Consider the following 26,702-nt stretch of genomic DNA (forward strand, 5'->3'; position numbering starts at 1 on the left):
CAAGAAAATAAAGGCAGGCATAAGTTTCTGATCTATTCGAAAGTTCAAGACCACTGTGTGAGAAACTGCACTGGCTTCCTGTCAAGGACCGAATCACTTTTAAAATTTGCACTCTGGTGCATAAAATCATCTACGGTGAAGCCCCAGCATATATGGACACCTTAATCAACTTGCCACCTAGGAACTCTCACAGATCAGCTCATTCGTACCTAAATCTCCATTACCCAGTATATAGTGGCCTCAAGTACAAGACCACCTATGCATCCACCTTCTCCTATCTTAGCGCTCATTTGTGGAATGGTCTACCTAAATTGGAGAAATTTACTCCAGATCATCCGACCTTCAAAAAACGCCTCAAGACCTTTTTATTTGGAAACGTTTATGCTCAAATCCCGCCTAGCATCTTACTTCTGAATAGTCTCTGTCAAGGCGTCATATTCATCACCACTACTCTTTCTCCTTTTCCCTTCTTTGCTTTAACCTGTTCTCTCTTACACTTCTAAGACATTGATTGTTTGCTGAATTGATGTATGCTTTTTTTACAGCCTGCCCGTGGGTGGGAAATTGTGGGATATAAATGCTATAAATAAATATAAGAGCATGTTAAAGAATTTCAGGATTTTTAAAATCTTACTTTTTTCCCCATTTTGTAGTACAATCATGAGTGCTTCTCTCCTTTTAGACTCTTCCTAATTCAAACTAATTCCTAAAACCTTGGTTCACTAAATCCAGTGTGAATGGACAGGATTTTATAGATTTTAGGCATCTTAGAGGTAGTTAAAGCATGTTTTATGATACTGTAAACCGTCCTATGATACCTGTTGATTATTAAGATTTAATATGGGGTTTTTTCTTTTATATAATGCAAATAAGTTACTTGTATTAAACTTTAATTGCTTGTTTTTAAGCAAATACTTTGTTTTCAAAAATGATTCTGGTGTAGCAAACTTCTAATGTAATGTTTTTTTTTTCTTTTTTCCCCCAGATTCAGTATTTAAACTTACAACATGCGTGAATACAAGCTAGTGGTCCTTGGTTCAGGCGGTGTGGGGAAGTCTGCACTGGTGAGTTAAAGGTTTATTTAATATTTTTTTTACGATTTATTTACTGCCTTTTAGAAGAGACTCACCCAAGGCAGCAAGAATAAGCCAGACAAAGCAATCAACATTTTCAAATAAAAATATACATTATGGCATATTATGCTACTTACAATGTCAAAACAATACACATTAAACATCTTAATAGGCAGCAAAGTGTGTGAGTGGAGGTGGAACATGTAGACAATGAACCAAAACTTGTTTTTGAGTGAATGAGAAAATAAGGATGGCCTACTTAAGGAAAACTTGCACGTGGAGTCAGAAACGTAGAAAATGATCTCAGCTAGAGTAGGAGTGGAGAAGCAAGTTCTGCTACAGTATGTCCAGCCAGTATTGATCCTTAGGTGTGTTTCAAGCTAGCTGGTTATTTCATCCATTGAAAGCCTGGCTCTTCTTTCAAGCCTTTACTAGCTTCCTGAGGTAGGCTTCACTTAACAGGAAGCTTTCTAGGAGTGTGTTCCAGAGTGTGTGTGTGTGTATGGGGGGGGGGGGGGGGTTATTTTGGAGAAGGCTTATTGGCGGTTATCACATTGCATAATTTGTTTTGGAGAGAGTGAGGTTAGGGATACCTTAGCCCTGTGGGTGCATAGGAGATCCGTTCAAGCACTCTGGCCAATTACTTTTAAGGATCTTGAAGATCTGGTGTAGTGTTAAATTTAGTTCTGTATTGTACTGGTAGCCATTGAAATTTTTGCAGGAATGGTGTGATGTTGCATACAAATTGGAGTTGGTGTAAACTCTTTGTAGTCACACCACTGTAGTTGAGTACATTGCATTATAGTAATCCACCTTGATGTTACCATGGCATGACGTAAATCGCGATGGCAAGACCTGCCTTCTTGATGTATGGAGAGAGAAAGCATAGCTGTCATTGATAAGAGGCGGCTCCTGAAGATTTGCTTGGATTTAGGGGTTCATCATGAGCCTAGCTGAACCCCATGTTTCCTGACCTTTTTATTTAAGGGGGAGTTCATTGCTCCCAAAAGAGATTTTGATGTTGGATATGACTGTTAGGGACCCAGAGGAGCTTAGTTTTACTTGGATTCAGGCAAAGTTTGTTGTTAGCCCTTTCTTGAATTGCTGTTACACAGTTTATTCAGGACTGTTGGTAAGTCTGATTCAACAGCATGTGATCAGCATAGATGCAGAGCTGTGTATCCATTGACTAAATCAGTTGAGCTAAAGCTTTGAGGTAAATATTAAATGAATTAGGTGAACGTATTGTTTCTTGTGGCATCTAGCAGGTTAGTGTCCATGGTGGTGATGAGGTGTTGCCAAACAGTATGGACTGTTGCCTGTCTGATAGGATCTGAACCAGTCAAGTACCGTACCACTGATACATGTTTCTGATAGTTGTGCTAGCATGATATTGTGGTCCTCAATATGAAAAGCTGCTGAGAAATCCAGTAGTACTAAGAAGTGAATCCCCTGTTTTGGTCTCTTTGAAGATCTAGTAGGAATATGAAGACAGTCTTCAGTCTCCATTCTATAACGGGTCTGAATCCAGATTGAAACAATCTAGCCAGTTGTTGGGCTGCACAGAGACTGATTGTTTCTTTAAGTTTTCCTTGTTAGATACCAGCTGGTAACTTTCACGGTGGTGATTCTTTACCAGAGGACACACTACTGTCCTTTATAATTATTTTGGTAGTTGTTCATTAGAGAGACGTTCATAATTTCCATAGCATCCCACAAATCAATCCAGAGACTTGTGGGTTATGTCCCTCTCCCAGCAGATGGAGATACAAAGTTACAGGTCTGCTATACCTGGTCCTGTGCAGCAACCTTAATCTCAGTATTCTCTCTCTCTAGCAGGTGGAGGGACATAACAGTACAGCTGTGTATTGAGGTGGCTCCTGGCCTGTCCCCTGGGTCAAGTTGAGTTGCTGTGGTTGAGTCCCTGGTCTGAGATTTTAGGCTACACCTTGTGGTGCCAGCCCCCTCTTTCTGCCCAAGGAGTTTGTGCCCTTGGGGTATTGGTTCTAGCTTCAATATCCTACCTCTTAAAAAAAAAAAAAAAAAAAAAAGAGCTTGGTGTTGAGCAAGGGCCTCTCAATAAAAAAAAAACCAAAACCAACCAGACCAAAAAAAAAAATGGACCAGAGACCCTGTGTGCAGGTTCTAGTGCTAAGGCTGAAGCAGAGGTCTTCCTCTGCTTGTGTGTGGTGGTGTTTGGCGATGCCATCCAAATCAGTGAAGCGCTGCTCCCGATGTGGGAACTGGAGAGCTGTGTCTGGAGTTTATCCTGCGTGTTCTTGCTTGGCTCTGCAAGGCCCATAGCAGCTTGACATCACCGAGCAGCCTGGTTCTGAGGAGCGTTCAGAGGTGTTGAATACTGTTTTGTCAGAGTGTCAAGCCTGAAGCGCCAGCAGCTGGCAGTTTGCTGGGGTGAGCTTTGCTGCTGAGTTTGCAGGACAGTGGGCTGATTGAGGGCTGCAGCAAGGGCTTGGGGGTTGAGGACACCCTGTTTCCCCCAAAATTTGTGCTGTTGATGCACAAAGCCTTTTCCTGAAACAGCCTGTGGGGCCGCAGGTTCCTTCTTCCCTGCTTGGTTCAGGAGGGACTCTGGGGGTTTCTCAGTCACTGTTGCGTAAGCGGGCAAAGTTAAAGGCACAGCAGGACCTTGAGGAGGCTTCAGTGGCTTTGGATTTGGTTGATGGCCACTTATCCATTGATTCTTCAAGCCCTTTCAGATCCCTTGGAGGAGGGGGAGCTACTGCCAGATGAGGTTGATGACCACATGGTGGCACAACTTTTTCATAAAGAGGAGCTCCCTGTTTTTATTGTGTGCACTGGAGGTTTTAGGCATTTCTACGCAGGAAGGTCCTCATTTTGGCTCAGTAGTATACTCCAGATGCCAAAGTTGTGGGTGGTGTGGGCCATAGCATGATTGTACCCACTGCCTGCAGGGGAACTGGAGTCCTTGCAGCACCCTAAGGTGGAGTCCTTGATCACAGCAGTCATTAAGAAGACCACTTTGCCAGTAGAAGGCAGCATGGCCCTTAAGGATATGCAGAATCAGAAGTTAGAGTCCTCCCTCAAGATGGCCTTTGAGGTTGCTGCCTTGTGTCTTCAGGTCTTTGTTTGTGGTTCTTATGCTGCCTGGACGTTGCCTTTCCTGAATGCAGAAGGCTGCCTCCACAGATGAACTCGTTCATTTATTGCTGTCCTCGGAAGCGGGCTTGGCTTATTTGGCAGATCTTCTCTATGATCTTCTGTGGGCCTCAGCTAAGGAGGTCTTGGTGGTGGTAACGGCGTGGCACTGGTAGCAACATTGAACGGCTGATACCTCAAAAGTCTCGTTTGGCTCGGTTGCAATTTGGGGATAAGCATTTTTTTGGGGCGGACTTACAAAAGATTGGACTCTCCCAGAACTTTTGATACTGCAGATGTTGTAGCAGCCAAAGGAAGGCACAAGCTTTTGACCAGTGGTTCAGCAGCACCTGTATGACCAGGTTCTGAAATTCCTTTTTCAAATGCATACCCTTAATGATGATTGCATGGATAATGAGAAGCAGGTGTTCTGGAAATCTTCTGTTCTTCTCAGGAATGAAATATGAATGGCTTTTTAATTACCTCTAGTTAGTGATAGCACTGCTACTGGGTGCTTTCACAGTTAATTTTGGCATCGCAACAGTATAGTTTTCAACCTTTGGTGTATTAAGGCTCATGAGTCATACAGAATAGAACTATGAAACTCCTCTATAGCAGGATATGAGAGTAAGACTAGAAAGTGCATAGAGTCGAGAAGAGCATGCTGTTGCTGGAGAGGATGCCCCGGGGTATGTGGTCTTCGAGTCCCGGTGCTGCCTCAGTGGTGAGGTTGATAGCTTCTTTCCCAGAAGCCCATGCTGGCGCTCCTCACACATGCTCACTTCAAGCATGAATTGAGCATGTGTGAGAAGTGCCGGTGTTGGCAGGCTCGGGGGGTGGGGGGAAGAGACCATTGACTTCTTTGCTGGGGCAGCACTGGGACTTTCGCTGCCCAAAGATCACATAGAAACATAATGGCAATAAGGGCCAAATGGCCCATCGTCTGCCCATCCTCAGCAACCATCATCTTCCTTTTTCCCTAAGAAATCCCACATGCTTGTCCAATGCTTTCTAAATTCAGACACTCTAGGAAAGGCATGACGAGAGAGGCATGGTGGGCAAAAAGAGTGGACAAGATAAGGGCTCTGAGTTGTATTGATGAGCGCTTGGCCAGAAACGCATGTGGCAGATAGGTGGCGACACAGCATGAATCCGGATGCGGAGAGTGTACCGAGTTCTGTTCCCCAGCAGCCCTTCCAACGGGTATAGTACAGGATGGGAGGGCCCCCGATAGTTATGTGGATGTTGTAGTGAAGAGAATAAGGAATCAGACCATGTGATTTCAAATTTTGGACCTTGATTCTATCAAATATAAGCCTCACCTACTTTCCACGGATCTTAAAACTTGCAAAAAAAAAGTGCATCTTAGAATCAAGGAAATATCATATCAGGTAAGACCTAATTTCTCCATATTTGTGTGTATATGTACATGAATGTTGTGCGATCTTTTTTTTTTTTTTCAATAGCATTTATCAAAATTGAAGTCAATGCTATCAGAAAGTGATTTTATATCTGTGATACAAAGTTTAGTCTGGTCTAGGCTTGATTTTTTTGTAATTCATTATATTTAGGAATTGCTAAATGCAAGCGGTGCAGGTGATCCAGAATGATGCTGCTGCTGGAATGGTAGTTGGGGCCTCAAGGCTTGAACATGTCACACCAATGTTCAAGCAGTTGCATCGTCTACCCATAACGTATCATGTACAATTTAAAACGGTGTCGATTATCCATCCAAGTTTCATATGCAACTGTATCGTGGTATTTTCAACAAGCAGCGTCTGTATACCTACCGTGCAGTTGAGGGGGTTATGATCTGATACGGCCATGAGGCTCTCGACTGAGAAAATGGTAACGTCAGATACGCAGCCTTTTCCATTGCAGGTCTTCCGTTATGGAATGTTTGCCAGGATATTTGTGATTATGTGGGAGTGTCACACAGTTTGGGAAAAGTTTGAAAACATTTCTTTGTGAAAATGCTTGGCTGAGAGCATTTGTGGGACTCATGGTGACATATAGTTTAATTTTGTCTTGTTTTATTGTGTATGTTATTTGTACTCCACTTAGTTGCAGGCAGGTTAGACATTTTTAAACAAAATACAGAGGACGTTGAGGTATGTGCAAGGGAGAGAACTTGAAAAAGTCAAAATATAGGAATGCATCAGTTGAAATGGATAGACAAAGACTATGTATAAAAAAAAAATCAACAGTAGTACCATTTATAATTGGCGTCTTAAGAGCTGATTATTTAACACTGAAGGTCTAACACCCTGTATTTGGAACTGCGTTCATACTTAGATGTTACCTCTGCGATTCCTAAGCCCTTGGGAGGGCTCAAAATTGCCAGTGCATAAAAACAGACTGAGAAATGTAAAGCAAGCTTTGATGAAATGTATATGACCCGCTGGGTGAAAAGTTAACAAAAGTGGGGTTACAAATAAAGGCTGTTAAGGTTTGGAGGGGTAAACTTGGACAACTTCCACTTTGAAAATTTTGTGTACTATATGGTCAGTAGAATGTAACTATGCAATTTTTTTTCACAACTTTGATGTCTTTTATCTTCTACAGTCTAAAAACTGCAAGTACCTGAAAGGTACCTAAAATGAGATATGTGATTTCTGGGATGAAGTACTTTTTTTTGTTTGTTTCTCACGTTTTAAAGACATAGCTGGTATAATTTGGCAGGATTATGCAGTTTACATCCTCTTATCTTGTGGTATAAATAAGTCACATGACTTTTGGTACTTGTTTTTGTTTTAATATATATTGTAAATTACACTTCAACGTTAGTGCTCACTAGAATAAATTCTAACAATACCTCTATGGCACTTTACACTTATCAACACAGTCTTTTGATAAATTTAATAATCTTGACTTCAGATTTCCGGTGTGCTTATTAATTCTTTGCTTCATAAACTACACCTCTCCGCTGTATCGTTATTCTAACAGCGGGAATCCTCATTAGTCTAGATTACTAATTTTTTTGCTTTTTCACTTTTTGCAAACCAGTGAGAAAGCCTGGAAGAAAAGATAAGTGCAAAGTTAAAAAAGTAATAAGAACAAAAAGTGAAAAAGCAAAAAAAAATTAGTAATCTAGACTAATGAGGATTCCCGCTGTTAGAATAACGATACAGCGGAGAGGTGTAGTTTATGAAGCAAAGAATTAAGCATACCGGAAATCTGAAGTCAAGATTATTAAATTTATCAAAAGACTGTGTTGATAAGTGTAAAGTGCCATAGTGGTATTAATTGTTAGAATTTAATATATATTGCAAATCTGAGTTGACTGCAACTGATTCAGAATGGTAATGTAAAGTGTCGCAGAATGTATCACTATAGTTTAAGGTCTTAGATGCAGGAAGTGTGAGTAATGAAATGCCTCAACTTCTAGTTCGTGGTTCACAAATTGCTTTACATTCAAAAGCAATTTGCATCCTACCAGGCATTTGCATTTTTTGTTTATATTGCTTTTAAGTAACCCAATACATATTTTTCAAACAAAATTGCATTTTTTAGGTACACTCTGCCCAATATAAACCTTTTTCATTTTACTTTTCCAGACAGTACAATTTGTTCAGGGAATTTTTGTTGAAAAATATGATCCTACGATAGAAGATTCATACAGAAAGGTAATGTATCTGAAGGAAAAAGGGAACTACTTAAACCCTTCTATTTGTCTTACTGCGGTTGATAACTGTGCCTTTTCTCATAAAAGATGTGTGAAAACTCTCATTCAGTAAGCTGCTTGTTTGTATCTTAGGTTTTTGTAATAATTTGCCAGGATGTAGAGTTGCCTAGGAGTGGAGGAATGGCCTAGTGGTTAGGGTGGTGGACTTTGGTCCTGGGGAACTGAGTTTGATTCCCACTTCAGGCACAGGCAGCTCCTTGTGACTCTGGGCAAGTCACTTAACCCTCCGTTGCCCCAGGTACAAATAAGTACCTGTATACAATATGTAAGCCACATTGAGCCTGCCATGAGTGGGAAAGCGCAGGGTACAAATGTAACAAAAATAAAATAGATACTATTGGAGATTCTACACGGAATGTTGCTATTCCACTAGCAACATTCCATGTAGAAGGCTGCGCAGGCTTCTGTTTCTGTGAGTCTGATGTCATGCATGTACGTGCAGCACGTCAGACAGACTCACAGAAGCAGAAGCCTGCGCGGCCACATTGGTGATCTGCAAGGGCCGACTTCTACATGGAATGTTGCTAGTGGAATAGCAACATTCCATGTAGAATCTCAAATAGTAGCAACAGTGGAGGAGTGGCCTAGTGGTTAGGGTGGTGGACTTTGGTCCTGAGGAACTGAGTTCGATTCCCACTTCAGGCACAGGCAGCTCCTTGTGACTTAACCCTCCATTGCCCCATGTAAGCCGCATTGAGCCTGCCATGAATGGGAAAGCGGAGGGTACAAATGTAACAAAAATAAAATAGATACTATTGGAGATTCTACATGGAATGTTGCTACTATTGGAGATTCTACATGGAATGTTGCTATTCCACTAGCAACATTCCATGTAGAAGGCTGCGCAGGCTTCTGTTTCTGTGAGTCTGACGTCCTGCACGTACGTGCAGGACGTCAGACTCGCAGAAGCAGAAGCCTGCGCGGCCACATTGGTGATCTGCAAGGGCCGACTTCTACATGGAATGTTGCTAGTGGAATAGCAACATTCCATGTAGAATCTCAAATAGTAGCAACAGTGGAGGAGTGGCCTAGTGGTTAGGGTGGTGGACTTTGGTCCTGGGGAACTGAGGAACTGAGTTTGATTCCCGGCACAGGCAGCTCCTTGTGACTCTAGGCAAGTCACTTAACCCTCCATTGCCTGCCACATTGAGTCTGCTATGAGTGGGAAAGTGCGGGGTACAAATGTAACAAAATAAATAAATAAATAAACAGACTTAAACTGGCCTCCTTCCATCAAACAAACTGTGATATCCTGATTTTTAGGCTGTGAATATTGAGAGGTAACAGTAGCTCCCAGTAGTAGACAGAGGGGAGGGTTATTACGAAAAAAAAGTCAAACTACTTACAACCCTCACATAACAGGAAAAATCTGCCAGGAGGCAAACAGAAAATAGCGAACATATTTTGATTGTACTGATCTGGCCTGTAGGATAATATGTCCAAGTGGAAAAGATTATGGTTATGAAAAAAGGGGTGAAATATGATAATGCCTTTTGTGAAAGACATCTAAACATTCCTTTGCTGTGCCAGAAAATTTGGTTAGTGTGAAGCTTGCTGGGTGCCTCTCGAATTTAAGAATACCAAACTGATTCCAGCTTCCATATAAAGAAGGAGAGAGGAATTTAAAAGTTTTACCTTCTCAGTGTGCCTAATGCTAATACAGATTATCTGTATCATGGTGACATAAATCTGACACCTTTTAAAAGTTTAAAAAAAAAAAAAAAATCCACGGAAGCCCGGTGATGTCTCCAGGGTTTCACCCCACACCCCTGGAGCTCACCTGATAGATTATGCTACTTCTCGGGCATTATTATACTAAAAGCCCTTTTTCACCAGTTTTCCTTCTCAATAGCCTCCCATTGCTCAGTGTTTTAAATTATATTACCATTAATTTGATCAGTCGGTGTTTCCTTATAGAAAGCCAGTGAAACTGTTAATAAAAATGGTTTAAATGTCTTTCCCAACTCAGAGTAACAAATCTTGTAGCCATGTTTTCACAGTTTTTTTGACCAATTTTTTATTAGTAATCCACTGAACTTCTAACAATGCAGTTTTCAGTGCTCCTTCTTCCAAATAATGGTCTTAATTATATATACTCCTGCTGCATGACCATATCAATCTGTTTCTGCCCAATTCCCTCTCCCTCCAGTATCAGGTCTAGGGACTTTGTTTCACCCCATTGGAATCTTTGCACCATCTAGTTCCAGCCTTATCCTCAACTCATCCTTACACCACCAAAGCAATGTGTCTTGCTTTGTACATTCCACATCAGTCCAGTTTGTCATTAACCATTTCTTTACACTATCTAAATCATATCATCGGAAAATCAAGTTTCCTCCTTAGTTGAGAAGTTTTTTTTTTTCTAATGAGAAAGTTAAGATGTGCTCAAAGTTATTTTGAAATAGACCAGTTTAGACTTTGTTCAGGCACTTCTGGTTTCTCATATATTTAGGATGTAATAAGAGACTTTTTAGAAAATTCAGACTATTCAGAATACTGCAGTTCATTTGATCTTTGATCTTACCAAGTTTGATTATATTTCTTCTAGTTTTTTAAAATTGCACTGGCTTCCAGTTGAAGCCAGGGTTATTTTTGTTAGGTGGTTTCCTTTTTTAAAATGTTGCATGGCCTAGCCCCAAACTATCTGTAATGATCATTTTCAATTTCCTGTTGCATCATTGACTCGTTCTTCTTAACCTCTCATGTACCTACTGGGAGTCCACCAGAAAAAGCGCGTTCTGTTTCTTTGGAACAGTTTTCTTCATTTCTAACCTTCGTTTAAAAAAAAAAAAAATTAAGATAAGGCTAAAATTACTGAGAGATCTGCATAAACTGGAGTCAGGGCATGCAGATTTATCTTAGAAAAAGCACACTGGTTTGGTGTGCTCTGAGGACTAGGTTAAGAACCTCTAATCTAAACAGTCAATTGATCTGCCGCATGAGTCATTTCACTCTATTGACAGCAGTAATTGTACACGATGAGCAAAGGTACAATACGAAAGTCGCTGTGCTCTTAAGATGTGACAGTGGGCACATATTCTAGATGTTGAATAAAAGCGGAGATAGTGGTGACCATTGCAGGACCCTGCATTTTCATTGATAACCCTTAGACCGTTCCCCATTGTATCTCACTTTCAATCTACTTTCCTTCATGTAGGATTGTAATACTGGCACTCCAGTGCCTAACTGTGCATATCTGATTACTACACATTCTACATCCACAGTATTGAATGCAGCCATGAGATTATGAATAATTGACACCTTACTCTTTATCCTGCCAAAAGTAGATGTCATGCAGCGTAGCAGTAAGTAAGCATTGTTTGCCCCACTTCCCCTAATAAGTCATTATTTTCCCCCCCAAAAAAATTAGAGCAGCCTCCCTACCTCTAATCTTTTTAAACACTCTGCCCACGTCTACCCTTCTTTCCCCAACAGCCCTTCAACCATCTAATAAAGTACCCATAGTGGTCTGAACAGGGGACTGGACAGATTTCCTACACCTAGGTTATCCTGTTTTAGACCTTTAAGATTGTATTTGTCTATGTGTGAACTTCTCTAAAGGCAGATATGGCACAGTTATGCCATTGCAATGACAGCTGAAGTGGTACAGCTGATTTTGTTCAGGTTTGCAATGCCTGAACAGTAATATATACTGTTACATACTAACATAGTAGATGATGGCAGATAAAGACCTGTATGGTTCATCCAGTATTCCCAACAAGATAAACTTATTACATATGGTATGTGATGCTTCATATATATACCACTGGGAGTGGAGGAGTAGCCTAGTGGCTAGTGCAGTAGACTTTGATCCTGGGGAACTGGGTTTGATTCACTGCAGCTCCTGCTGACTTTGGGCAAGTCACTTCACCCTCCATTGCCCCAGGAAGAAAATAAGTATCTGCATGTAATATGTAAACCGTTTTGATTGTAACCATTGAAAGGCAGTATATCAAGTCCCATCCCCTTTCTTAAAACCATCCATTCTGAAATTCTACTGAAAGTGAAGTGTTTGAACTCAGTTGATAACAGGTGTATTAACCTTATGACTTTCCTCTTTTTTTTTTTTTCAGCAAGTTGAAGTAGATGGCCAGCAGTGTATGCTTGAAATTCTTGATACAGCAGGGACGGTAAGAACATACTTTTTTTCTTTAATAGTTGTGGAGACATAACGTTATATTTAGTGATAGTTATGGAATCAGGGTTGAAATCCCACTGCTGCTTTTTAAAATTTATTTATACCCCACATTTCCCAACCTATAGGTAGGTTCAATGTGGCTCACTTGGTCAGAACAGAACTAAAAACATGTCGCCTCTATCAGCTGTAAAACCTATAACCACTGAGTTCGATTCCCACTTCAGGCACAGGCAGCTCCTTGTGACTCTGGGCAAGTCACTTAACCCTCCATTGCCCCATGTAAGCCACAATGAGCCTGCCATGAGTGGGAAAGCGCGGGGTACAAATGTAATAAAAATAAATAAAAATAAAAAATTCACTATAGAGGCCCAGTAGCCAGTCCAGTCTGTTGGCCTTAGGAGGAAGACTTCTTGGAGGGACCCTGCAGTAATGTAATTGTACTGTTTGGTTTACAGGGATGGTTTGATAAGTATGAATGCCACCATATCCTACCCTACCTGTTCCCTTATTGACTGCTGAAGTGTCTGACTTTGAAATGAGTGAAGAGATGTTGCTGAGATTCTTTTGTTCCACAGAAAGTCTTTTTAGCCACTGGGGCTACTTTTGTGTTTCTCCTGGAAATGTATTATTCACTATCAGGGGACTTGGAATTTTCTTTGAAACAAGACCAGATTTTAATATTATTGGTTGGTGTGCTTGAATAAGAGTTCTCATTGTGCACGCTGCGTATATATTTAGACTTAGTTCTTTCACCAGTTCTTCATTTTCCAATAGATTGGTAATAGAACAGGTAGGGTAGGATTTGGTGGCATTCATACTTATCAAACCATCCCTGTAAACCAAACAGTACAATTACATTACCGCAGGGTCCCTCCAAAAATACTAGGACAAGGGGGCATGCGATGAAGCTGCAGTTTGGTAAATTTAAAACGAATCGGAGGAAAGTTTTCTTCACTCAATGCGTAGTTAAACTCTGGAATTCGCTGCCGGAAAAGGTGGTTAAGGCGGTTAACAGCGGATTTCAAAAAAAGGGTTGGACGGCTTCCTGGAGGAAAAAGCCATAGAATGTTATTGAATGGACGAGGGAATAATACAGTATTTCTAGGATGGTGGGACAAATTGCTTGTTCTTTTGGCCGCTGTCGGTGACTGGGTGCTGGGCTCGTTGGACCCTGGTCTGTCCCAGTATGGCGATGCTTATGTACTTATTGATTTCTTATTGGATATCTTCCTCCTCCTTGTAATATGGGCTAACGGATTGTATGACTTTTTTTTCCTTTTTGTTTTTCTGAGTGTGTTATATTTCCTTTGTTTTTTGAGTTTGCAAAGCTCTTAAAATTTCAATTAAAAAAAAAATGCTTTTGGTATTACTAATATTAAAGACCCGGTGGAGCTTTTGGCACCAGTTGCCGGGGTTTCCCAGTGGTTAAGTGCTATTGCTAAGTGATCAGGAAAACACAAGTGTGAAGTGGGTTTTAATATCGCCGCACAGGCACGGAAATTGAACTCATAAGTACATAAGTAGTGCCATACTGGGAAAGACCAAAGGTCCATCTAGCCCAGCATCCTGTCACCGACAGTGGCCAATCCAGGTCAAGGGCACCTGGCACGCTCCCCAAACGTAAAAACATTCCAGACAAGTTATACCTAAAAATGCGGAATTTTTCCAAGTCCATTTAATAGCGGTCTATGGACTTGTCCTTTAGGAATCTATCTAACCCCTTTTTAAACTCCGTCAAGCTAACCGCCCGTACCACGTTCTCCGGCAACGAATTCCAGAGTCTAATTACACGTTGGGTGAAGAAAAATTTTCTCCGATTCGTTTTAAATTTACCACACTGTAGCTTCAACTCATGCCCTCTAGTCCTAGTATTTTTGGATAGCGTGAACAGTCGCTTCACATCCACCCGATCCATTCCACTCATTATTTTATACATTTCTATCATATCTCCCCTCAGCCGTCTCTTCTCCAAGCTGAAAAGCCCTAGCCTTCTCAGCCTCTCTTCATAGGAAAGTCGTCCCATCCCCACTATCATTTTCGTCGCCCTTCGCTGTACCTTTTCCAATTCTACTATATCTTTTTGAGATACGGAGACCAGTACTGAACACAATACTCCAGGTGCGGTCGCACCATGGAGCGATACAACGGCATTATAACATCCGCACACCTGGACTCCATACCCTTCCTAATAACACCCAACATTCTATTCGCTTTCCTAGCCGCAGCAGCACACTGAGCAGAAGGTTTCAGCGTATCATCGACGACGACACCCAGATCCCTTTCTTGATCCGTAACTCCTAACGCGGAACCTTGCAAGACGTAGCTATAATTCGGGTTCCTCTTACCCACATGCATCACTTTGCACTTGTCAACATTGAACTTCATCTGCCACTTGCACGCCCATTCTCCCAGTCTCGCAAGGTCCTCCTGTAATCGTTCACATTCCTCCTGCGACTTGACGACCCTGAATAATTTTGTGTCATCGGCGAATTTAATTACCTCACTAGTTATTCCCATCTCTAGGTCATTTATAAATACATTAAAAAGCAACGGACCCAGCACAGACCCCTGCGGGACCCCACTAACTACCCTCCTCCACTGAGAATACTGGCCACGCAATCCTACTCTCTGCTTCCTATCTTTCAACCAGTTCTTAATCCATAATAATACCCTACCTCCGATTCCATGACTCTGCAATTTCTTCAGGAGTCTTTCGTGCGGCACTTTGTCAAACGCCTTCTGAAAATCCAGATATACAATATCAACCGGCTCCCCATTGTCCACATGTTTGCTTACCCCCTCAAAAAAATGCATTAGATTGGTGAGGCAAGACTTCCCTTCACTAAATCCGTGCTGACTTTGTCTCATCAGTCCATGTTTTTGTATATGCTCTGCAATTTTATTCTTAATAATAGCCTCCACCATCTTGCCCGGCACCGACGTCAGACTCACCGGTCTATAATTTCCCGGATCTCCTCTGGAACCCTTCTTAAAAATCGGAGTAACATTGGCTACCCTCCAGTCTTCCGGTACTACACTCGATTTTAGGGACAGATTGCATATTTCTAACAGTAGCTCCGCAAGTTCATTTTTTAGTTCTATTAATACTCTGGGATGAATACCATCAGGTCCCGGTGATTTACTACTCTTCAGCTTGCTGAACTGACCCATTACATCCTCCAAGGTTACAGAGAATTTGTTTAGTTTCTCCGACTCCCCCGCTTCAAATATTCTTTCCGGCACCGGTGTCCCCCCCAAATCCTCCTCGGTGAAGACCGAAGCAAAGAATTCATTTAATTTCTCCGCTACGGCTTTGTCCTCCTTGATCGCCCCTTTAACACCATTTTCGTCCAGCGGCCCAACCGACTCTTTGGCCGGTTTCCTGCTTTTAATGTATCTAAAAAAATTTTTACTATGTATTTTTGCTTCCAACGCTAATTTCTTCTCAAAGTCCTTTTTTGCCCTCCTTATCTCCGCTTTGCATTTGGCTTGGCATTCCTTATGATCTATCCTGTTACTTTCAGTTGGTTCTCTTCTCCACTTTCTGAAGGATTGTTTTTTGGCTCTAATGATTTCCTTTATCTTACTGTTTAGCCACGCCGGCTGACGTTTAGTCTTTTTTCCCTTTTTTCTAATACGTGGAATATATTTGTCCTGAACCTCCAGGATGGTGTTTTTAAACAGCATCCACGCCTGATGCAAGTTTTTTACTCTGCGAGCTGCTCCTTTCAGTCTTTTTTTTCACCATTTTTCTCATTTTGTCGTAATCACCTTTTCTATAGTTAAACGCTAGCGTACTTGATTTCCTAGTTTCACTTCCTTCAATGCCAATATCAAAACCGATCATATTATGATCACTGTTATCAAGCGGCCCTCGTATCGTTACCCCCTGCACTAGATCATGAGCACCACTAAGGACTAAGTCTAGTATTTTTCCTTCTCTTGTCGGCTCCTGAACTAGCTGTTCCATGAAGCTGTCCTTGATTTCATCAAGAAATCCTATGTCCCTTGCGTGTACAGATGTTACATTAACCCAGTCTATATGCGGGTAATTGAAATCCCCCATTATTATTGTGTTGCCCAGTTTGTTTGCGTCCCTGATTTCCTTTAACATTTCCGCATCCGTCTGTTCGTCCTGGCCAGGCGGACGGTAGTACACTCCTATCACTATCCTTTTCCCCTTTGCACATGGAATTTCAATCCACAGTGATTCCAAGGAGTGTTTTGTTTCCTGCAGAATTTTCAATCTATTTGATTCAAGGCTCTCGTTAATATACAATGCTACTCCTCCACCAATCCGATTCACCCTATCACTACGATATAATTTGTACCCCGGTATGACAGTGTCCCACTGGTTATCCTCCTTCCACCAGGTCTCAGAGATGCCTATTATATCTAATTTTTCATTTAGTGCAGTATATTCCAACTCCCCCATCTTATTTCTTAGGCTCCTGGCATTCGCATATAGACATTTCAAACTATGTTTGTTGTTCCTAAGTACATCATGCTTAGTACTTGACAGTATTAATTGGCAATCTTTTGTCTGATTTTTATTGTTATTTAAAGATACCCGATCTACTACAATCTCTTTTGCAACCTCACTATCAGGATACTCTATCTTCCCTGTTATGGTGATATCTTTGAAAGATACCTTATCCCGAACCATGCTCTTTTGAGCGACTGTCGGCCTTCCCCCCATTTCTAGTTTAAAAGCTGCTCTATCTCCTTCTTAAACGCCGATGCCAGCAGCCTGGTCCCACTCTGGTTAAGATGGAGCCCATCCTTTCGGAATAGGCTCCCCCTTCCCCAGAATGTTGCCCAGTTCCTAACAAATCTAAAGCCCTCCTCCCTGCACCATCGTCTCATCCACGCATTGAGACTCTGGAGCTCTGCCTGTCTCTTGGGCCCTGCGCGTGGCACAGGTAGCATTTCAGAAAATGCTACCCTGGAGGATCTGGATTTCAGCTTTCTACCTAAGAGCCTAAATTTTGCTTCCAGAACCTCTCTCCCACATTTTCCTATGTCATTAGTACCCACATGTACCAAGACAGCCGTCTCCTCCCCAGCTTCCTGGGTTTAAATTGCTGCCTCATTTCCATGTGGCTTGTGCAGAATGGCCAATATTATTCCATTGTTTTCTTGTAGTTTGTGTGGCCTTATGCAGCAAAACAGCTATTTTTCTGTAGATGAGCTGTTGAATAGGCAGTAGCATGAAACCCTTCAGGTCATCCTTTTTATCTGCTCACTGCAAATGGTAGTTGAGCGAGCTAAGCTGGCCCTTAGCCATCAGCTTTGCAGTGCTACATTCTCTGTTGTATCAGTGGCTTATTACGAAGAACTTCGAGGTGTGTTTACTAAAGTGCGCTAAGCAGTGAGTGAATTAGCACGCCTTAAGACCTGCTTTTAATGTGCGCTAATTTCTGTGATAGCTGCAATTCACTCTACACTGGTCTGACTACAAAGGGTCTGCACCAGCTCCAGTTGCTTCAGAATACTGCAGCAAGACTAATAGAAGTTTGCAAGCGATGTGACCACATCACACCATTTTTTACAAAAACTTCACTGGCTACTAGCACAATATAGGGCTAAATTTAAAACTGTCTGATCTTCAAGGCCCTTAAATGAAATGGCCCCGAGTACTTGAAGAACAGGATCACCCTCTACAGTCTACACACCTCCAAGGACACTAAGGTCCTCTCAATAATTATCACTAACCACACCCTCTGCAAAAGACATCGCATGATATGATACCCACCTGCAAGTGAGTCTTCTCTGGAGTAACCCCCACACTCTGGAATGCACTCCCTGAAAGGTTGTGTTTAACACAAGACTATCTCTACTTCAGGAAGCAGGTGAAAACTTGTTTCTTCAACCAAGCCTTTAATGGAAGAAGTAACTAAATTGTTAGTCTCACACATACACACACACAAGGAATGATACAGACTACACATTTATTTGGATTTTGCTCACACCTTTTTCAGTAGTAGTTCAATGTGAGTTACATTCCGGTACACTGGGTATTTATTTCCCTGTCCCAGGAGGGCTCACAATCTACATTTGTACCTGAGGCAATAGAGGGTTAAGTGACTTTCCCAAGATCACAAGGAGCATCAGTGGGATTTGAACCGGGCACCTCAAGACTGGTGCTCTAACTACTAGGCCACTCCTCCACTCCATATGCAGCGGGGCATGTTTATCCACTCCTACCCTAGCTGAGATAAATTCCGACTGCAGCGCCTTGTGACTCTGGGCAAGTCACTTAACCTTCCATTGCTCCAAGTACAAATAAGTACATGTATATACTATGTAAACTGCTTTAAGTGTAGTTGCAAAAAAACATAGGCAGTATATCAAGTCCCGTTTCCCATTTATTCTCCTCTCTGACCTCATGTGCAACTCTTTAATCCCTTATTTTCTAACTCCTCTTACTCTCTCACCTATCTATGTGTGCCAATTTTGCTTATACCCTACACTGTCAATTAAAATGTTCTATTACGGATTGTGTTGACGTACATAGTATAATATGCCATGCTTTGTCTTGTTTGACTATTTTACTGCTGTAATTATCTATTGCTTATGTTTGATTTATTCCTACTGTACACCGCCTTGAGTGAATTCCTTCAAAAAGGCGGAAGGTAATTGGTGGAGAATGGGCATGGATTGCACATTACTACATCTTACTTTATCACATGCTGTCAAGCTGGCATTAGTGGGTGCATTTACTTTCTCCTACAGTACATTGTCAACATCCATTTAGCACAGCAGCTACCCTGATTGTCCTAGTCCAGTATATCAGCATTCCCCTAAAACACCTCCCTCCCCACCAATCTTCTCACCAGCACTTACCAAGGGTGTTCCTGTTGGGTTAGTGGGGTATACAGGAATGATCCCTGGCCGTTTCCGTCCTGTTGCCAGTCTGTGTCCAAAGTGGCAAGCTTGCAGTGCTGCACTTGACCAAACAAGCCCTATAGAGCAATTTCAGCAAATTATCCTTCTCAATCTTTAGTAAAGTAACACAGAAACTATAATTAAGAACCTTTTGGGCTACCCATTTGCTGGCTGTTAATAATATAATAGATCAGCATTTTTATTGCTTTATCAAATATCTATGTGCGAGATACAAGGGTTTCTTGAATCCATTTTTATTTAGAATTTGCAAAATATTTACATAAGAAATGCAAAAATAAGGTAAATACAGAAATACTTTTTTTTTTAATTGTATGATCAAGCAAAACCTGCTTGTAAAGAAAAGTGATTAAATCTGTACAGAAAGTTAAAATAGAAAAACTCTTACAAGATAATCAACCAGAAGCATCTCTGAAAAAGGATTTAACCACTGAAGTTCACCATATATGGGGGATGAAGTCAGTCACGTAAGCTAAGGAAATAACCTAATTGAAAGGACAAAGTAGATGAGTGCAGCTTAATTCTCCAGTAATTTAAGCCAAGCTATAAATCAGATCTAAAGGTGGTCTGCACTAAGCTGAACCAACCTTCCTATCGGCATCCAGGAAACTAGATAAGTGAACAAGATAGAAAAAAAACATGTTTGATTAGACCTATATTTAACAATACATTTGCAAGGACATTTTTAAAAAGTAAAGTGCTCCTAACTAGAGAACTGCAGGTCTCATTAATAAAAAGTCTCTTCTACGCTTCTGAGACTCCCTTGAGACGTCTGGATAAATTCTTTTTTTTTAGTGTCTATAAACAAAACTACTTGTACTTGAAGAAAAAATGCAAAACCAGGTCTCTTTCAATTTTCAAGGCAAAAGTCAGATGTTTCCAAAATCTGCAATACGTTTAGCCACTGCACCTATATCAGACTGTCTTTCACTATTCACCTTCTTAATTGAAGGAAAGTAATATATCTGCATCATGGGAGGCAAAGAATCTTTTTGGTAGCTTCAAAATTTCAGTCAAATATCTGATAAATACTTCTCAAGACGATCTTAATGACAGCCTTCGAAAGTTAATAACCCAAAGGTTTAAGGCCTTAGCCTGGTTTTCCAACATCTGTTTTAAACAGATGTTGGAGTGGCCTAGTGGTTAGGGTGATGGACTTTGGTCCTGGGGAACTGAGGAACTGAGTTCGATTCCCACTTCAGGCACAGGCAGCTCCTTGTGACTCTGGGCAAGTCACTTAACCCTCCATTGCCCCATGTAAGCCGCATTGAGCCTGCCATGAGTGGGAAAGCGCAGGGTACAAATGTAACAAAAATAAAATAGATACTATTGGAGATTCTACACGGAATGTTGCTACTATTGGAGATTCTACATGGAATGTTGCTATTCCACTAGCAACGTTCTATATAGAAGGCTGCGCAGGCTTCTGTTTCTGTGAGTCTGACATCCTGCACGTACGTGCAGGACATCAGACTCACAGAAGCAGAAGCCTGCGCGGCCACATTGGTGATCTGCAAGGGCCGACTTCTACATGGAATGTTGCTAGTGGAATAGCAACATTCCATGTAGAATGTCAAATAGTAGCAACAGTGGAGGAGTGGCCTAGTGGTTAGGGTGGTGGACTTTGGTCCTGGGGAACTGAGGAACTGAGTTCGATTCCCACTTCAGGCACAGGCAGCTCCTTGTGACTCTGGGCAAGTCACTTAACCCTCCATTGCCCCATGTAAGCCGCCATGAGTGGGAAAGCGCGGGATACAAATGTAATAAAAATAAATAAACCTTAAATTAATGTTTATCTTTAATACGTTTTGTACCTCTTTTATTGAAAATATCTGTACTTTAGAGCCTTCAGATTCAGCTTTGAGAGCAGTGACTTTCCCTTCAAGTTGTTTAAAGTTATCCTATCGTGTTTGTATTTTAACTCCAAATGGATTCAATGATACAGACAAAGCTTGTCCCCAGTTGTAATATCGCTTCCCATATAGCCTTGAGGAATACTGCTTGGGATGCTGAGGGCAGAACTCGGATTGGGTGAAAGATAACAACTGACCCAGTTCTGTGCTCAGACTGGAACTCAAGGTACCGGCCCAGATCGGTGTAGAGACTGCAGGAGGAACAGCTGCTATTTCCTCCCCCTCTGTCGGCGCGGGTAGCTTGATCTTCTGAAGAAGAGAGCCTGAAACGGCCTCTCCTCCTCAGTCCTGTACAACAGCCAGCTCTTTGGCAGACATTTGGGCAGGTCTTGCACCTTCTCCAGGGGAGGATCCCGGTCGCTGTGATGGTGTGCGCTCAACAGGGTGTGCATTGGGGTCACCTTACTAGCAACGCTCAGTGGCACCTCAGCGCCTTCTGCCTGGAGACCTCTGTGAGTTACAGATTTATGTGTCAGTCCAAGAGGAAAGGGTTGTGTGGGCTGCAAAGGAAAAACCCTAGTTTCCTCGTCCTCTCACTTATAAGAAAACTTGGCGATAGGAACAAAAAACACAGAGCGCTGCACTCAAGCTTCTGCCAGCTTGGCCACTCCCCCTCTCTAAATCCTTCTATCAATAAGAAAAAAGTAAATTTACAAACCACAATGAAGCCTCAAGTCCACATCTCTGATGGGTTTCATGAATCCTTGTTAAAGTAAATGAGCAAGAATGTTCTTTGTAAAGCTTATCAGAGGCTGATCTTCAAAGGTGTCTGAATATTTGCCCTCATTAGTCTAGATAATCGATATTTGTACTTACTATACCACCTTTCATTTGACAGGTGAAAACTAAGAAAAGGGAAAGAAGTTCAGAAGTAGTACTTTGAGGTTCCTTGCTGCATGTAGTTTTAGCTAGAACACAGTATCCCAAAGGACATGGTTAAGGGTAGTGAAACTTGTGTAGATAGGATTTTCAGATCCCTGCAGCAAATTTTGCATACTCAGATGTGCAGTCTAGGTGCTTCATACTCTTGGATAATTATTCAAAGATACAGTACTTGCAGATTTTTGCCCCAGGTAGGCTGAAAATTGTCTCCTAGTGTTTATTAGAGATAATAGACAATTTTACAAGCTCCAGTATACTCATGTTGGGTCTATGATCTTAGCTGCCTTTGAAAGATAAGAGAAGGGAAAAGCAGGGATTTCTTTTCCCTGTTTTAGATCATTTTCCAGTTTTTCATAAGACAATTTATAGTCTGTGCTGAATGTTAATGAAAATCTGCCACCTGTTTCCCAGACTTCCTGACTGTTGGAACTGAAATGTTTTAATTTGTTTTTAACATGTTCATTCTGTAGCTAAGTTTTTATAACCCTTCTAGGAACAATTTACAGCAATGAGAGACCTTTATATGAAGAATGGTCAAGGGTTTGCACTAGTATATTCGATCACCGCACAGTCCACTTTTAACGACCTACAGGACCTGAGGGAACAGATTCTACGGGTGAAAGACACTGAAGATGTAAGTGAATGACATTCCTCTTTAAGATACTGAAGCTCCTCAGCATATGAACAGTTCCATCATAGCATGTGATGTGGTAAGGTGCCCGCATGCATTAATTCAGTCCAGGGCTCGACAAACCCCAGGCGTCAGGTTGCCGTGGAGCCTAAAAATTGGTGCCTGAGATTTTTTTTGCATCCGAATGGTGTTTTTTTTTTTTTTTTGCTTGTGGTGCTGTAGAAGAAACAGCATATTTCCTGCTTCCTCGCAGCAACTTGGCTCTCTGCAAGTTTGAGCTGCACTGTTCAGGAAGTGCAGGAACTCTCGCTGTTTCAAGTCTTGCGGGACAAACTTGAACTTCCCAAACAGCATGGCTCAAGCTGCAGGGGAGCAGGCAATATGCCATTTCTTCTACTGCACTGGGGGGAGGGGGAGGGGGAGAGGAATACATTAAAAGATGAGATGGGAGGGCAGAGTGTGGTGATATGTGAAACAGCATGATTTGGGAAAGGAAACTGCTGGCTTGTACCAGTGATTTGCAGAGGCACCTTAAGGAACTCATTTGCTAAAGTTTCTTTGTCCACAGACACACAATAGAAAAACAGCCTTAGTAAATCAGTTTCTAAAAGAGCTACTGCTGATTTGGAAGGGGATTCTGCCCCCCCCCCCCCCCCCCCCCCCAATAAAAAAAGAGAAGAAAAAATTCACAGTAGACAGTTTTTTTGGAAGAGTGGTGAAGGAGAAGCAAGAGAGGTCTCCACTGCTGGCTCCTAAGTTTTTGGGCTGGCTCTTAGGTTTAATAAAAATTAGCCAACCTGCACTGATCCTTGAGGTGTTTGGAAGTGATCCCCCAACTGATCTCAGGGGTGCCAAACATTGTGATGTGAGTGATAGGTATACTAGGTAGGGTGCTTGAGGAGTTGAACTAGCAGAATAAGATGTCTCATAGACAGATCCTTGGTGGGATCATTACATTATATTTGCATTTCTATACCGCAAAGTCTCTTAAGAGTTCTATGTGGTACACAGTCCAAAGAAGCAGGGAAGACCCTGGAAATACATTAATTTGAAATTAGCAAATTAAATACAATCAGAATAAGCTTAAGAAAAGTCATAAAAGTAAGTTTTGTTAGCTTTCATAGTAGAACATATTTCAATTTTATTTTTTACTTTATTTACTTATTTTAAAAATATATCTACCGCCTAAAATTCTAAGTGGTTTCTGCAATGAGCCAGCTTACAGATGAAATAAAATGTTAAACATTTCCTAATGCACAGTAAGTGGAGCTTATTTTAGTCTTCACTCTAAAGAACACCGCCTTCTACTGCTATAGATGTTTTTACAGAACAATTTAGACATACTCTTTGATTATCAGCAGTTCGTAGTGCAGTATTTTATAATAGTTTATACATAAATGTGTTGAAACTTGTGTACAGTAATATTCATAGGGTTTTTTTGTGTTGCTGTTGCTCACCTTCATCTGCTTCCATTGCACTCAAACATTTTAAATATTTTCTCAGCCAATCTTCAAGTTTTCAGTGCGAAGTTGAGACACTTTTTATGATCATTAAATGTGAGCCAGTATTATATGCTACTTGAAAAATAGTTTGAAAATGTGTATCTCATTCACCTGTAATCTTCAAAACTTCTTTACAAAATTTTAAGCAAATAACCAAAACTCCCGATAGTGGACTTTGCAATACTTTATATATTTGTCCCTATCATAGATGGAAGAATGGTATTATCATTGGTCCGTTTAGAAAAGAGAGGAGGGGGAAAAAAAGAATCAGCACCAAAAACTCCCAACCTATGGAGAAAATCGGCTGATTAAAAAAAAAACCCGCTTAAAATCTGGGGACCTATGATAGATACGCTGTCTCAGAGAGGCCGGAGCCTAATACTTAATACTCTTTGAGATGTGGGTATACATTGATAGGACAACAACCACAGTAAAACCTTAATGGATCATAGGGGAGGGGTGGGGAGGGGGAGGTAGGGATAAGGGGAAGAGGGGACGGGGGGGAAAGTTCATGAAGAATGTCCATTTTTGAACAAGCTTTAAAGAATTATACTGACTAATAGCCTAACTCAGATACAACAATAACATCTATCACACAACACGGAACATTAGTTGATCTAATCACTTTATTGTGCTGTTAGTTTCACGATATCTGTAAACGCTTGGGTCATCATAGGGGAAGATGGGAGGGAGGGGAATTAAAACACTGAGGATAACAGTTTAGGTTGTATATACATAAGGAGGAAGTATAATACCAAATGTCAAATGTTAATTACACATTTTACAACTGTTTAAATATCAATGAACACTGTGGAATCTAGCAAAGAGGGTAGGGGAGGGAAGGGGAGGAAAATGTTTAAAAAAATTTTTTTTTGATGATGGACTATATAAGTTTGTATAAGCTGAGTATAATTTCTTATTTGAACCTCTGTATACTTATAATATCTGGAGATGTTTATTATGAACTGTCATCAATAAAAATGTTGAAATATAAAAAAAAAAACCCGCTCTTATACCAAAAGAAGAACAAGTGAATGATCATACAAAATATGTACAAAAATAGCAAATCTTAAAATCGCTACTCAATTTGTAAAAATCAAGCTGGAACCCAGTAAATCAGTATACTGCACGTAAAGGGAAAAATACAAGTCAAAAACAAAACCCAAAAGAGCATGGCCAACCCCCCCCCCCCAAAAAACTTAGCTGAAACTGTCACTGGAACTGCCGCTCATCTAATATCCGGCTGTCACTCCATGGAACCTCCGTTATAACTCCAGCCAAAGTAGGCCGTGCACTGCTGGTTCCCCTTGACAGAGCCAAATCGTCAACAAGAGTGCCTTGTTTCACTAATTTCCATGCTGCGTCAGGATGAAACAGTTTATATCCAAGGAATTGCACTCTACCATCACCAGCTTAAAGATGGCACCAGGAAACTACAGACGCCAACAATTTAAATGGACCAACCACGCCAGCTGACTGGTCACATGCATGCCGGCAAGACCATTTCGTACCCTGAGGGAGCCCGATGACATCAGCAAAACAGGAACTCGCCTACATTTTATTGGTGTGTCAAAGCTTAAAGTGTAGCCACAGTTCTGTCAAAGCTTTTCCATGCCCTCGAAAAGCTTTTCATACTAAAGAGGTTAATTTCACCTTCCAGTTTTCCAAGCGGTCTGCTTTTTCTTGTTAGACAGAAGGGAAATGCATTTATGTAATTTCAGTTAGTGAATCAAACTGGCTCCCTGATGTAAGTTATCTGTTTGTTTCAGTTTTAGCCCATTGGAGGACAGTTAGGTCCTCCTTCCCTTTTGGTCAAAAGAATCTTTTTTTTATTGCGGACCTGCCTCCTGTTAATACTTTTGATCTCCCACTTTTCATGCTACACTGTAGGCACAATACAGATAACATACTTTTCGGCTATTATTGAGTACCTGACGTACTATAAATTCTAAAAGAAATGGGTCCCAGATAAGACTAACATTAGTGAATTAAGTGTCAGAAGCAAATGTGTCCCTCTTAGTCTTTGATCCAAGCCCCTATGCCCAAATAATAGAGAGAACTTTCCATAGCATTCCCCAGATCAATCCAGAGATGAATGGGTTATGTCTGCCTACTAGCAGGTAGAGATAGAGAACACCAGATCTATGCCATACAGGACCCTGTGCTGCAGATCCTGTTTCAGTATTCTCTCTATCTAGCAGGCGGACGGACATCTTTTGGGCAGCTCTGTATTGGTGCTGGCTCCTGCCCCTTCCTTAGGCCTGTGGAGCATGGGGTAAAGGGTGTCCGGTGGGCTATAGGGTACACCTGGTGGTGCCAGGTCCCTCCCTACCTCCATATTGCCTTTTCTGCTGAGCTCTCCTGCTGGGTCACTAAATCTCCTGCCTCCTTGCTTTTAAGTGCAAAAAAACCCCCACCACAGTAGCTAGCGGTTTTTCCCAGCAGGCACTGTTGTTGCTGTTGGACTTAGCGAGGCTCGTGAGCTGTGGGGCCATCTTCCTTTCAGCCTCAGGTACATGTAGCTTGTTTGCTTGCGCTTCCCCGTTAGTTGTTTGTGAATGCGGTGTCCTCTGTCTACGGCCAGCTCATCTGGGGAGGCAGTGGGAGTGATTTTGGTGGGCTCTGCGGACCTGTGCTCATTGCACGGTTCGTTGGCTGGGACAAACATAAAGGAATCCTGTTCAGAAGGAATGGATCCTAAGGAGCTTAGCTGAGATTGGGTGGCAGAGCCGGTGGTGGGAGCCGGGGATAGTGCTGGGCAGACTTATACGGTCTGTGCCAGAGCCGGTGGTGGGAGGAAGGGCTTGATGGTTGGGAGGCGGGGATAGTGCTGGACAGACTTGTATGGTCTATGC

The 26,702-nt window shown here is 41.6% G+C and overlaps 1 protein-coding gene across 1 annotated transcript in view; it reads left to right on the plus strand.

The window, feature by feature from the left end:
* The window catches only part of RAP1A (RAP1A, member of RAS oncogene family), a 102,783-nt gene that overhangs the window by 58,944 nt on the left and 17,137 nt on the right, over positions 1 to 26,702 (plus strand). The window contains exons 2-5 of the mRNA XM_030221139.1: positions 986 to 1,064; positions 7,748 to 7,816; positions 11,949 to 12,005; positions 22,208 to 22,348. Coding sequence (XP_030076999.1) covers positions 1,008 to 1,064; positions 7,748 to 7,816; positions 11,949 to 12,005; positions 22,208 to 22,348 — 324 coding nt within the window. The 5' untranslated portion in view covers positions 986 to 1,007. The remainder of the gene's footprint in view (positions 1 to 985; positions 1,065 to 7,747; positions 7,817 to 11,948; positions 12,006 to 22,207; positions 22,349 to 26,702) is intronic.

Source organism: Microcaecilia unicolor, chromosome 12 (genome assembly GCF_901765095.1).
Source record: "Microcaecilia unicolor chromosome 12, aMicUni1.1, whole genome shotgun sequence".
In the NCBI taxonomy this organism is placed as follows: domain Eukaryota; kingdom Metazoa; phylum Chordata; class Amphibia; order Gymnophiona; family Siphonopidae; genus Microcaecilia; species Microcaecilia unicolor.